Source organism: Neomonachus schauinslandi, chromosome 7 (genome assembly GCF_002201575.2).
Source record: "Neomonachus schauinslandi chromosome 7, ASM220157v2, whole genome shotgun sequence".
Taxonomy (NCBI): domain Eukaryota; kingdom Metazoa; phylum Chordata; class Mammalia; order Carnivora; family Phocidae; genus Neomonachus; species Neomonachus schauinslandi.
In genome coordinates, this window is record NC_058409.1 from 110,035,255 (window position 1) to 110,048,005 (window position 12,751).

A 12,751-nucleotide genomic window follows, 5' to 3' on the forward strand; every position below is an offset into this window, starting at 1 on the left:
TAGGGGTGGGGTCCGGGAACGAGAAGGGGATGGGTAAGGACTCTTGTAGTTCCCAGACTGGCTCCTTGTTAGGTACAGATTCCCGGGCCTGCGTTGTCAGAGCTCTGAGGCTGGGAGCCTGGAATCTATATGGACAAGCACCGAAGCTGGAAGCCGAGAAGCTAAGTCCTGACTTGGGGATACAGAAGCGAGGGTGTGTGTGGCCAGCAGGTAGGAGGGTGTGGTGGTTTCAGGGGTCCTGGGAAGCAGAGGAAACCCCTGGCAGCCAGGTCCCTGCCTTTTAATTTCCCTTTTTGTGGGTGCCACAGTGGGAGTGGGGTCCCCCCAACTGTGTGCTGGTCGGACGCTCTGCCAGCAGCAGCAGAGGGGTAGCGAGGCGGCTGCCCGCATCCCTCACCCCTTCACGCTTGCTCCGAGGACAGTGGCAGTGGGGCTCAGGCAGCCCGGGATGGGAGTGGGGGCCCTTGCTGCCCGAGGAGGTATTTTCAGAGTCCCCCTCCCTCTGGAGTTTCCAGTGATAGAATAGAGTCCTGTCTAGTATTTGACCAAATATGGTGGTATCTCTCGATGAGCTCCAGCCTCAGCCAGTTTCTCAGTTATGCTGTGGAAACCTGCCCCGGGCAGATTAATCTTGTGACATTCAGGAGCGCGTCGCACTCTGTGTTCTCCCCCTCACCCAATTCCTGTAAATGGCCAGGACTGGCCCTCAACAAGACGGTGCAGTCCTAGATGTTTGCTCACGGTGTCCCTCCCTGTCCTCTGCACGCTCCCTCCCACCCCTCCTCCGCCTCCCTGGGTGGACTGGCTCGCTCCTGGGCTGTTCACTTGAGGTGAGAGACTTCGACCCGCGGGGCTGGTCAGTTCAGCGTGGGATTCCAGGCCCCGTAGACCCTGCGCTCACCCGAGCTCACCACACTGTGGCGGGAGCCTGTGAAGCCCAGAGCTCTCTCGGGAGGGTGGGCGCGAGGGGTAAGGAAGGAGAGTTGACTGAGCAATGAGAACCATGCTGGCTCTAATGCTAATTAGAACCGCTAATGTTTGCAGTTACAATTATATGATTATTTCATCATAATCAGCTAAGTATTTATTGAGCACTTTCTACATGCCGGGTACTGTACCAGCTGTTAAACATGGCTTATTTCCTTTTACTCCTTTTAACAGCCCCAAGTAGTGGCCACTACAATTACCCCCATTCTAGAGAAGTAGGAAGGGAGACTCGGAGAGATTTCAGGAAAAAAGGGGCCAGGCCACCGCTGATTCCTAGGTATGACTCCCATTTTACAGAGAAGGAAACCAAGGCTGAGACAGAGTCAAAGTCAAGGACAGCCACACAGGGGCAGGCCCCTGGAGCGAAGACCCTCTGCACAGGGTGGGGAGCACGACGTCGGGAAAGCCAGAACAAGCAGCCATGAAGTCCTCACGAACTGTGACTTAAACCGCGTGAGAGCACAGATTCAGAAACATGCTCACGGCAGGCTGGAACCCTGCAGAAAATATCCCAAGACAAACAGCCTGGGGTGGGGGATAGGGCCCTGCGCCGGGACCGGGTATGAATCCCAGCTCTGTCATCTCTAACCCACTGTGTCATCCCAGACACGTCCCTTCCTCGCCCTGGCCTCAGTTTCCCTGCCAGTGAACTATGTGGGTGGGACTCCGACCCCCCCGGGGCCACGGAACTCACCTGAGGCTGGCTGAGGCCGGGGTGCCTGAGGCTGTTTCCCTGGGAGATGGGGCCTGTGTCCTGCTCCTGGCCGGCACACTGGAGAACATTTGCTCTCCTGACCAACGGACAGCCCATCTCTCCTCCACCCTCACCCCCTCGCCATCCCCAAAGCAAACGAAGCTGATTGTCTTAGCCGGCCCTGCGGGTGCTGGCGGGGTGGCTAGCCACAGGCCACAGGCGGAGGTGCCACCCGCCAGAGCCCCGCCAGACACACAGGGCATTGTCCTTCAGTCAACAGCCCCTGGGCACCTTGGCCCGGCTCCTGGCCTGCCCCCACGCCCCTCGCTGCCTGCCACTGCGCCAGGCCCAGCCAGCTGGGGGCCCGAGGCTCCCAGCTGATGACGAGCCCACCCAGCCACCCCCCAGCAGCCCCCTGACGAGCTATAATTGCTTCGCTCCATCCTGTTGCTGCCATTCTCTTGGCGAAGGCATCTGGGCTTCCAGGCGGGCGGCAGCTGCAGGCCAGCCGCCTGGCTCGCGGGATGGACTGGCCGCACAACCTGGTACGTGGCGCTCCCCCCCCCAACCCCCACCCCCACCCCATTTTCAGGCCTGAGGGTTTCGTTACTTCTTTCCTATTGATTAATGGCTGCCTCTGTTTGGCTTGGAATCTGCAGAGGCGAGTTCTCCCTCGGCCGTCTCCCCCAGGGTGAGAGAGAAACAGAGACTGGTCTCAGAGCCTGCAGCCATGGCCAGCAGCTTGGGCTCCTGAACCGGGCTCAGCCCGTCCACAGTGAGGCCCTTTCAGGCCGAAGCCATCGGGGCAGATCCTGGCAAACTCCGTTACCAGGGGTTTTTCCAAAGAGTCCCCGGGGTCCTGAGATCCAGGCCGTGTGACCTTGGGCGAGTCCTTTTTGATTCTTTTTCCCAGGGAAGGGGACTTTGATTCTGTTCTGGGTTTCTCTGAATGGAGAGCCAGAGTTTCAGAACCCCATGGGAGACGCTCAGATGGGAAAGCCAACAGTTAAGGAGACATTTTTCTGCACCGGAATCCAGGACCAAAAAGGAAGAATTTAGCGACTTGAGTCTCTGTGGTGGATTTGGGGCCAGGCAGTGGTGCTGCCAGGAGGGGCTATGCTGAAACTTGTTTCCAAGGGTCAAGACTTGCTGGTAGCCTGGATAGTTCAGGCGTGGGCCGTGCAGGTGGCGAGGTGAGTGACTCAGGGCAGGTAGGAGCCTGGTTAGATTCAGGGACCAGATGAAACCCTCCTGAAGGTTCCTCCCTTCTGGCGAGCCCTGGGCCCCACCCAAGTTCTGGTCTGTCTCCTGGGCTTGCTGAGGAGTCTGGGTTCTGCCAGGCCCCCGGGGCTTCTCCTGAGCAAGCCAGAGCCTTTCCCGACGCTCCCAGTTCTGTGGGAACAGGAGGACGACGGTTGGATACAAGTGGGGGAGGCGTGGATGGTGGGCGGCAGGCAGAGGGCTGGGCGCGAAGGAGGGGAGCACAGGTGTCATGGCGTCCAATGGGGATCCTCAGCCGGGACCTGCCTGATTCCCCACCTTAGTCTCATAGCCCCCCCCCCTCCCCCCCCCCCCCCCCCCCCCCCCCCCCCGCCCTGCCGGCTTCCTCCGCATGCTCTTATTTCAGCCTCATGGTTTCCCCAGCACAGCTCTTCACCAACTCAAACCTCCTTTCACACTGCCCCCCTCCCTGTGAGATATTTAGACTCCCTCTGCCCACATCTGCCTCCCTCTTATGCTTCAGACCTCACCTACATGCCTGCTCCCCAGAAAGGCCTTGGGGGACCAATCCACTGCACCGGCTAAGCAGGTGTCCCTGATCCCCAGCCACATGCAGCCCACCTCATCATCTTCAACAACAAGCCCTAAGAGATTTAGGGGCTTGTTTCTTGTCTACGGTGTGCTCCCCATCCCAGACGGTGAGCTACAGAAGGGCAGGGATGGTGACTGCCGTTCACTGACCCAGTCACGGGGGTTGAGACACTATGTGGAAACTGTTGCAATGTCTGTCCACATGAAGTCTGTGCTTGGTGGGGGATGGCCGTATAAAAGAGCCACACACACACAATAAGTCTACAGTCACGCAAGGGGCGTGTGGTGTTGGGAGCCCAAGAAAGTCCACTGAGGCATCCCTAAGGACATGACACTGGGCTGAGACATGAGGGCTAAGAGGCATTTAGAAGGTGAGGGGAGGCAGGACGCTGCAGGTAGCAGCCTGTGCAAAGTCCCTGTGGCAGGAAGGATCATGGTGGGAAGAAGGGCTTCAGAGAAGGCCAGAGGCTGGAGCACAGGTGTGAGAGGAATCAGGGGTGGTCTGTGGAGGTAAAGGTCAGACCGTGTGGCAGAGTCGGGGTGTTGTTACCCTGAAGGTGAACTGCTAAGCTGGAGGGTGACATGATCAGATTTACATTTCAAACACCTGTCCTTGGCCATGGTATGGAGAACAGATTGAAGGAGCCAGGGAGGATGTGGGGAGCCCAGGTAGGAAGCTTTTGAGGGAAGTGAGGATGGTTGCCCAGAGAAGTGGAAGTGTGGTGAGATGTTTGAGAGGTGCCTCGGGTAGGACTTAGCGATGACTATGGTACATACACACACTTGTGGTACACGTGTGGTGGCCTCGCGGGACCAGGCCACGCATGGCAGGTGAGGGTGGTCCCCACAGAGGCTCCCTTCCCTCTCTCCTTCTTGGGCCTTGAGCCTTGGCCCAGAGCGGGAGACCAGGCTCTCCTACCTTTGACATGTGGCCTTTTTCCCCAGCTGTTCCTTCTCACCCTCTCCATCTTCCTGGGGCTGGGCCAGCCCAGGAACCCCAAAGGCAAGAGGAAGGGGCCAGGGCGGCCTGGCACCCTGGCTCCAGGGCCTCACCAGGTGCCGCTGGACCTGGTGTCCCAGGCGAAGCCGTACGCCCGCATGGAGGAGTATGAGAGGAACCTCGGGGAGATGGTGGCCCAGCTGAGGAACAGCTCCGAGCCAGCCAAGAAGAAGTGCGAGGTCAACCTGCAGCTGTGGCTGTCCAACAAGAGGAGCCTGTCGCCCTGGGGCTACAGGTAAGCTGGGCTGGGTAGCCAGGGGCAAGCCGCACACCGTGCCTACCGTCCCCATCACTGTCACAGGCCTTGGATTCAGAGGCCTGAGCACCTGCTGTGAATCCTGGCTCTGCTTCTTACCGGCTGTGTGGAACAGGGCAGGCTTAGCCTCTCTGAGCCCCAGGTTCCTCAGCGTAAGTGGCGGTGATACGGGTTCATACTCATAGGTGGGTTGTTTTTTTTTTTCATTTTTAAAAATCTAAATACAATTAGTCAACATATAGTACATCATTAGTTTCAGAGGTAGAGTTCAGTAATTCATCGGCTGCCTATAACACAGTGCTCATCACATCACGTGCCCTCCTTAATGCCTGTCACCCAGTTACCCCAATCCCCAACCAATTCCTCTCCAGTAACCCTCAGTTTCTTTCCCATAGTTAAGAGTCTCACTTCGGGCGCCTGGGTGGCTCAGTCGGTTAAGCGACTGCCTTCGGCTCAGGTCATGATCCTGGAATCCCTGGATCGAGTCCTGCATCGGGCTCCCTGCTCGGCAGGGAGTCTGCTTCTCCCTCTGACCCTCCCCCCTCTCATGTGCTCTCTCTTTCTCATTCTCTCTCTGTCAGGTAATAAATAAAATCTTTAAAAAAAAAAAAAAGAGTCTCACTTCATAGGTTTTATAGGCTTGTTATTAAATGAGCTATGGAGGCAAAGCCCAGGGATTGTGGTTCACATGCCCGCTAAGGGCCTGCAAGGCTCTCACTTGCTCCCAGTCCCAGGTCTTGCAGGAGGCATCAAGTTGCTGTGTCAGCAACTGTCTCACGTTCGACTGGCACCTTCCCAGGGCCTGCATCAGAGTCATGTAAGGATTCGAGTGGCCCACTCGATCACAGTCTCCTGGGAGAGGCGCAGAAAGTGGTATTTTTTTTTCTTCAGATTTTCTTTCTATTTATTTATTTTGATGTAGTGTATTTTATACATCTCCCTGTGATGAGGGTGCCCAGCCAGGTTTGCGAGTTAGGACCTGCCGCCCCTACATGATAGGGCTGATGTCTCACCTTGACTGTAGCTCTCCTTCTAAGCACAGACCCTGGCATACAGGAGGGGCCGAATGTGTGTGTGCTAAATGAGTAATGAAGAAATAGACTAACCTGGAGGGGTCCTCACTCACAAATCAGGCCAAAGATTTTTTTTTAAAGATTTATTTGAGAGAGAGAGAGTGCGAGAGGGAGCAGGGGGAGGGACAGAGGAAGAGGAGAGAGAGAATCTCAAGCAGACTCTTTGCTGAATGTGAAGCCTAAAGTGGGACTTGATCTCACAACCCTGAGATCATGACCTGAGCCAAAACCAAGAGTTGGATGTTTAACCAGCTGAGCCACCAGGTGCACCCAGGCCAAATACTTTTTAGCTGCACATCTTAGGTCCCAAGACTCTAGAAGAGGATGTTCAACGGAACTTTCTGTGATGACGACTAGCTTCATGTGGCTATTGAGCACTTGACATGTAGCTAGTGCAACTGAGAAACTCATTTTGATTATTTCATTTATTTTAGATTTATTTATTTTAAGTATAGTTGACAAATTTTGATTGAGTTAAATTTAAATAGCCACATGTGGAATGTGTATCTGGAATGTGGCCATTAGAAGAGTCCATTAAAATCCCACAAACCTGGGCTTCAAACTTTATTGTGCCCTTGATTTTTGGGGGGGATCTTATAAAAATGCAGGTTGTGACTCAGGAGATCTGGGGTAGGGATGAGATTTTGCATTTCTTTTTTTTTTTTAAGATTTTAATTTATTTATTTGACAGAGAGAGACACAGCGAGAGAGGGAACACAAGCAGGGGGAGGGGGAGAGGGAGAAGCAGGCTTCCCGCTGAGCAGGGAGCCCGATGCGGGGCTCGATCCCAGGACCCTGAGATCATGACCTGAGCTGAAGGCAGACGCTCAACAGACTGAGCCACACAGGCGCCCCGAGATTTTGCATTTCTAATAAGCTCCTGAGTGATGCAGATTCTGCAGGTCCACAAACTCCCTCCCTCCCATTTAGCAGACGAGAAAGCTGAGGCACAAGGAAGGCGAGGTCACAAAGCAAGTCCCTATACTCTCAGCTCTAGGAGGGAACCTGTGTGTGCTGTCCATCAGTGAACACCTCATGCCTAGGACAGATGCACTCACGTGGTGGGTGTGTGAAAAGCATGTCTTGAATGAAGAGAAACGCCGTCAGAATAGAACCCAGGCCTCCTGACTCCTCTTCTGGTGAGGATTAGGCATCAACGTGCTCCTACGTCATTTCCCGTGGACGAAGTTATATGTAAACATAAACACGTGGCGGGGGAGGGGGCGCGAGACAGAGAAAGCGTTGGCTTCTTTGCGATCCCACAGTACAATCTAGTACTGGGATGGGCAACTTGGGGATGAAGGAAGGGAACTGGGTGACTGACTGGTGATCTTGAGCCTGGATAACCTTGGGGCTGGCTTGCCTTCTAAGATCTTTGGTTTTCTCACCTGGAACCCGGAGTTCATCACTGCCCAGGCCCCAGCAGAGCACAGCCTTGCTGCGGGGCTGAAAACCCCAGTTAGGAAAGGTAGGGGCGTGGGGCATGGGCACGGATTTGCCCTGTCCTGAGCACCTGCCACTCAGGGCTCTCTCCTGCCTTCTTGCAGCATCAACCACGACCCGAGCCGCATCCCTGCGGACCTGCCGGAGGCGCGGTGCCTGTGTCTGGGCTGTGTGAACCCCTTCACCATGCAGGAGGACCGCAGCATGGTGAGCGTGCCAGTGTTCAGCCAGGTGCCAGTGCGCCGTCGCCTCTGCCCGCTGCCACCACGCCCCGGGCCCTGCCGCCAGCGCGCCGTCATGGAGACCATTGCGGTGGGCTGCACCTGCATCTTCTGAACTGGCGGCTGAGGGTAGCCAGAGACCACCGTCCCTGCGCTGCGGCGCCAAGCGAGGCCCATGAAGAGTAAACACTGTCTTTTGTTAAGCAAGACCTTGGGTTTGCTCCTTGTGGCTCCGAAGCCGAAACCAGGGTGCGGATGGGAGGTTGCAGGGAGGTAGATTTCGGATCAATGTAAAGGAGGATATTCCATCACCACCACTGAGATAGGTTATTTTAAAAATACCGCATTCATTTCTACCATTTAGGGCAGTCACATACTTCCTTTAGTTGGGGTTTATAAGCCTATTTCAACCAAGTTATTGGAGCTTGGTTGATCTAGACCTATGTAGGAGTGAACAAGCACTAACTCTCCCCGAATAAATCGAGGACAATTGCAAACAAGCTCTTAGGAAGCGGTGAGCTCCCAGTCTCTGGAAGGGCCCAGCTAATGCTGAGGCTCTGTGGATATTGTGGAGCAGATTCCTACTTTGGTTGGACTAAGTAACCTGTAAGGTCTCTTTCAGCTCTAAGATTCTCTGCAGGTCAGCCTTAGACCCAGAGAAGAGCAGAGCCTCTGGATTGCCAAAGAGTGGTGGTCTTTCACCCAGGCCAGCCAGCCCTGAAACTTCCACGTGGGTATGCATTTTTCTGGGCTGGGATCCCTTGCTTTGAACAAACACTCAAGAGTTGAGAAGCACCAGTGTAGATCATTCTTTCCTCCAGCCTTATGTGCAAGGGGATCCATCTAGATGGTTTGCTGGTATCATTGGTTCTCAAACTTTAGCTAGCACCAGAATCATCTGGAGGGCTCATTAAAACACAGATTGCTGGGCCCCACACACAGTGGTTCTAATTCAGTATTTTTTAGGTGGGAGCTGAAACTTGGCTCTTATTTCTTTTTTTTTTTTTTTTTTTTAAGATTTTGTTTATTTATTTGAGAGAGAGAGCACAAGTGGGCTGGAGGGGCAGAGGGAGAGGGAGAAGCAGACTCCCCGCTGAGCAGGGGGCTCCATCCCAGGACTTCAAGATCATGACCTGAGCAGAAGGCAGACGCTTAACCAACTGAGCCACCCAAGCGCCCCAGAAACTTGGCATTTCTAATGCAGTGTTCCCAGGTGACACTGATGCTGCTTTATCTAGGGGTCACATTTTGAGAACCACTGGCTTTTTATTTTCTTTTTGATTTTTTATTTAAATTCTAGTTAGTTAACATACAATGCAATATTGGTTTCAGGAGTAGAATTTAGTGATTCATCACTTACATACACACCCAGTGCTCATCATAACAAGTGCCCTCCTTAATACCCATCACCCATCTCGCCCATCCCCCCCCCTCCACCAACCCTCAGTTGAGAACCACTGGCTTAGATCAAGACACTCTGCTGATCAAAAAGGCACTGCCGAATGACTTGTCCTAAAGCCCCTGCTGGTTCCTGCCCCCTGGATAACTCCCTGCTCCCCCCATTAGCTCCTTGCAATTCAATCCTCCCCCTGACCTCCTAGCCCCTGCAGCTAGTCCTAAATCAGCTGTTCTAGGGTCTAAAAATACCTTCCTTACCCCAAGACAGCTGAGGGGTTGAGGTTATTTTCTGAGGGTAAGAATAGCTGGCACTTCAGAGGTAATTTCAATAAGAGGGCCAAGAGCCAATATAGGGATACTTTGCTTGGCTCCTCTACCTTCAGTTTTAGCTCTGAATGTTTTAAGAGTCTAATTCATGAAAGGGCAATGATTAGGTATGCGCCTGTCTGGGGTGGTAAGCAACTTACCTTTTTTGGTATTGTTCTAGAGTGGATACTGGTTAAAATTACCCCAGGAAGCTTTGGCCTGGTTCCAGACACATAGAAAATAGACTTCATGAGCCAGCCTGAGCTGACGCCTTTAGCAGCCGTCCCTTCTCCCTAGGGTTGTTCATCTCTGAGGCCCCCACGGCCCGCTCTTGGGGCTTTAGGACATGGACTTCAAGCCTGGTTGTGGGTTGAGGGCGTGGGAAGAACTGAGCTGCAGGAGGGTTGCTCTAGTCCTGGGAGAGCCTGAGTTCCCTGGGGCATAGGGATTGGGCGGGGAAAGTCCTCATCCGGGTGGGACAGAGAGCCTCAGTAAATGCCAGTTAGTTTTATATGGATGCTGCCTTTTCCTCTGTCTGGGTTTCAGTATTCTCGTCTGTGAAATGAGCAGGTGGGATTTAGGATCTTTGGGGTCTTTTCCAGTGTTACCATTCTGCAGCTTAGGAGCGTGGCCTCGTAAGCCTGGGCTGGCAGCTGGTCCTTCCCAGTCCCCTGGTTTAAAGGCAGGGAAATTGCTCAGGACTTTTGGAGGTCCAGGGAGAGTGCAGGGTCTGCACCGTGCCCAGGAACCTCGTTTGGTTTGAGTTGATGTGTGTTTCCCGTTTTGCACTGTCTGGTGTGAAACCCCCACTCCATGAAAATAGGGGCCTTATCTGCCTCCTTCAGCGCTGCATCTCCGGCACCTAGCACGATGTCCAGTGCAAAATGGGATGAAGGGCTTGGTGAATGAATGCATGCATGCACACACGTATGGAGGCCTCTAGGGGGGGCTCAAGATCTGCCCCAGCTCCTGTTGCTCCTTCAGAGGTGGATCAGGAGCAAGGCATTCCTCTCGCCCCTGCCATTCCTTAGTCATCCCCAACTCTACCCTCCACAACCTCCCCTACTTCCAAGTGTTGAAGTTTCACTTAAGTCACCTGCTCTGGGAGTGGAATCCCTGGGAAGAGTTCTAAATGTCCACCACGCTGCTCCAGGACTACTGCGGACGAGTATGGCCTCCTTCCTTCTTTGTTTGGCAGATTATAGGGCTCTCTCTGTAGCTGCAAATGCTCTCCCTTCTCCCAGAAGGCTGTGGGCCCTTGGGGGCTCCTGTCCTGGGCTGAGAAGGCTCGGCTGGGCCCTGGGGCCAAGGTTTCCTGCTGGTCCCCATGCTCCTTTCTGCTATCTTCAGGAATCTCTGGATTTTCCTTGCAGGCAGAGAGGTGGTGAGATCCCGCTCCCGGGTCGGGGCTTGAGGAAGCAGGCCAGCAGGAAGTGTGGGCATTGTGTCCGGCATTGGTTCTGAGCTGTTCAGGCCTGTCTACCCAGATAAAGGAAGTTCCCGAACAACGAGCCCGCTTCACTGCAGTCAGGCTGGGGCATGGAGCCAAAGCCCCAGCTGAGGACTGGGGATCAGGTGTAACTGTCCTGGTTTGCCTCTTCTGTGCACAATGCAAGGGAGGGATGGTTATCAGGGACAAGTTTGAGATTGGCCTTGGCCCTCTGGCCCAATTCCAATGCTCATCAAAGACACCATGACAGCCCATGGCATCTTCATTTCAAACATAGACCATGAAAGGATGTCATTACATATTGATTCCACTGGCCTTGAGAAGAGGGCGGGGACACAGCCCCATCCTGTGTGTGGTTGACATCGTGAGTCTCTCTAACACCCTTTCCACTTTTCCAAATTTGTAATTTGGGTGAGACCGCCTCTGCTTCAGGGGAGGGACTTGGCTCTTCTAAGCCAATCAGCTTCATTTCATCCCCTGTGTCCTGATGACTGGTCTGGCAGCGGAGACATAAGCCAGTCAGCACGCACGGCATTCGCTTGGTCACTGCGCATTGGTTCAGCGGGGGCCCAACTGGCCCAGAACCAGCTTTGGTTCACAGGCGGGAGAGATCTCTTGGCAGCCATCCTTGACCAGGAGAGAAGAAATGGGTCTGGCACGACACAGGGCTGATGCTTGCTCTGTGCCTGGACTCTCATAACCGGTAAGACCTTTTAATTGCTTAGGCCAGTTTAAGGTTGGTTTTCAACTACTTCAGCCAGAAGCGTTCTTACCGATGTGCCAGCCTCGTAGTTCCTATAATAACCGACAAGACGCGCTATCTTCTTCACTACCACCTCTGTCACCCCAGCACAGCAAAAACGCCTCTGCCTACTTGCAGGGTATTTTGTCCCATGCTGAATTCAAATTTTTTTTTTTTTTAAGATTTTATTTATTTATTTTAAAGAGAGAGTGAGCGTGCATGCGCCAGCACGAGCAAGGGTAGGGGCAGCGGGGGAAGGAGAGGGAGGAGGAAAGAATCTCAAGCTGACTGCACTGAGCAGAGTCGGAGGCAGGGCTTGATCCCATGACCCTGAGATCATGACCTGAGCTGAAACCAAGAGTCAGAGGCTTAACCGACTGAGCCACCCAGGCACTCCTGAATTTAGTTATTTTTAGGGAGACGCTCCAGATTTAAGCCCTCTGAACTCACCAAGAGACCTTGGGCAAGTTACTTCCTCAAGCTGGGCTGTTGTCGCCATCTCTACAGAAAGAGGGAAGTTCGCTGGATGACCTTGGGAGCCATTCCTGTTAGGAAAGCACAGTATCAGTACTGTTTGGCAATGCTATGTCCTTGTGGTTTCTGGGCCCTCCCCCAGACCTAGATTCAGCAGCTCTGGGTGGGAATTGGGCATCAGTCTCAGCTTAACCTCAGAACTCCATCCCGACACCTTTTCATCCTTTCTTCTGCTGGGGTGAATGTTTTTGGGTAAGGTAGGGCTGCTCTCCACCATCTGGGCACTTGTATTCTTGCAAGAAAGATCCACCCTATTACTCTTCAACCCTTGCATAATGGATAGAATGGTCGACTCTTCCAGGTGCCAAGGAAAAGCTTTCCTCTTCTTATGGCCTGGTGTATTTCCCTTTTTCCACTGGTTGCTAGGAAGCTCAGAAGTATACTAGAAGCTTCACTGAGGTAACCATTTCAGTAACCATCTCTTGCTTGGGTCCCACCATAGCCATCTCTCCCAATATGCAGTGTTGAGAGGCTTGGGTGGTGTCTAGGTACCTAGTTCTTAACTAGTTAAGGTATCTAGCAAGTGCACAGGAAATAGGAGCTATTATCATGTCTTATGTTTTCTGATCTTCTCTTCTACTTTATTTGTAACCATCTGGTACATGTCTTTATTTTTATTAAAGATTTATTTATTTATTTGAGGGGGGGCGAGAGAGAGAAAGAGAGAGAGAGAGAATAAGCAGGGGGAAGGGCAGAAGGAGAGAATCTTAAGCAGACTCTCCACTGAACGCAGAGCCCAGAGCCTGATGCAGGGCTTTGATCCCAGGACCCTGAGATCATGACCTGAGCCGAAATCAAGAGCTGGCCACTGAACTGACTGAGCCACCCAGGCGCC

General features: G+C 53.5%; 1 protein-coding gene across 1 annotated transcript; it reads left to right on the forward strand.

The window, feature by feature from the left end:
- The first annotated feature begins 2,174 nt into the window (after positions 1-2,174).
- IL17B (interleukin 17B) lies at positions 2,175-7,687 on the forward strand. Its single transcript, XM_021697005.2, has 3 exons — positions 2,175-2,226; positions 4,439-4,728; positions 7,370-7,687. Exons 1-3 carry the CDS (start codon positions 2,206-2,208, stop codon positions 7,599-7,601), a joined length of 543 nt encoding a protein of 180 aa, XP_021552680.1. The 5' UTR covers positions 2,175-2,205; the 3' UTR covers positions 7,602-7,687.
- Positions 7,688-12,751: the final 5,064 nt, after the last annotated feature.

Excerpts from the sequence above, each read along its gene's own strand:
- IL17B (XM_021697005.2), top strand. The coding sequence starts at position 2,206 with ATGGACTGGCCGCACAACCTG. Across the intron at positions 2,227-4,438 it reads TGGACTGGCCGCACAACCTG|CTGTTCCTTCTCACCCTCTC; the intron begins GTACGTGGCGCT and ends CTTTTTCCCCAG. Across the intron at positions 4,729-7,369 it reads CTGTCGCCCTGGGGCTACAG|CATCAACCACGACCCGAGCC; the intron begins GTAAGCTGGGCT and ends GCCTTCTTGCAG.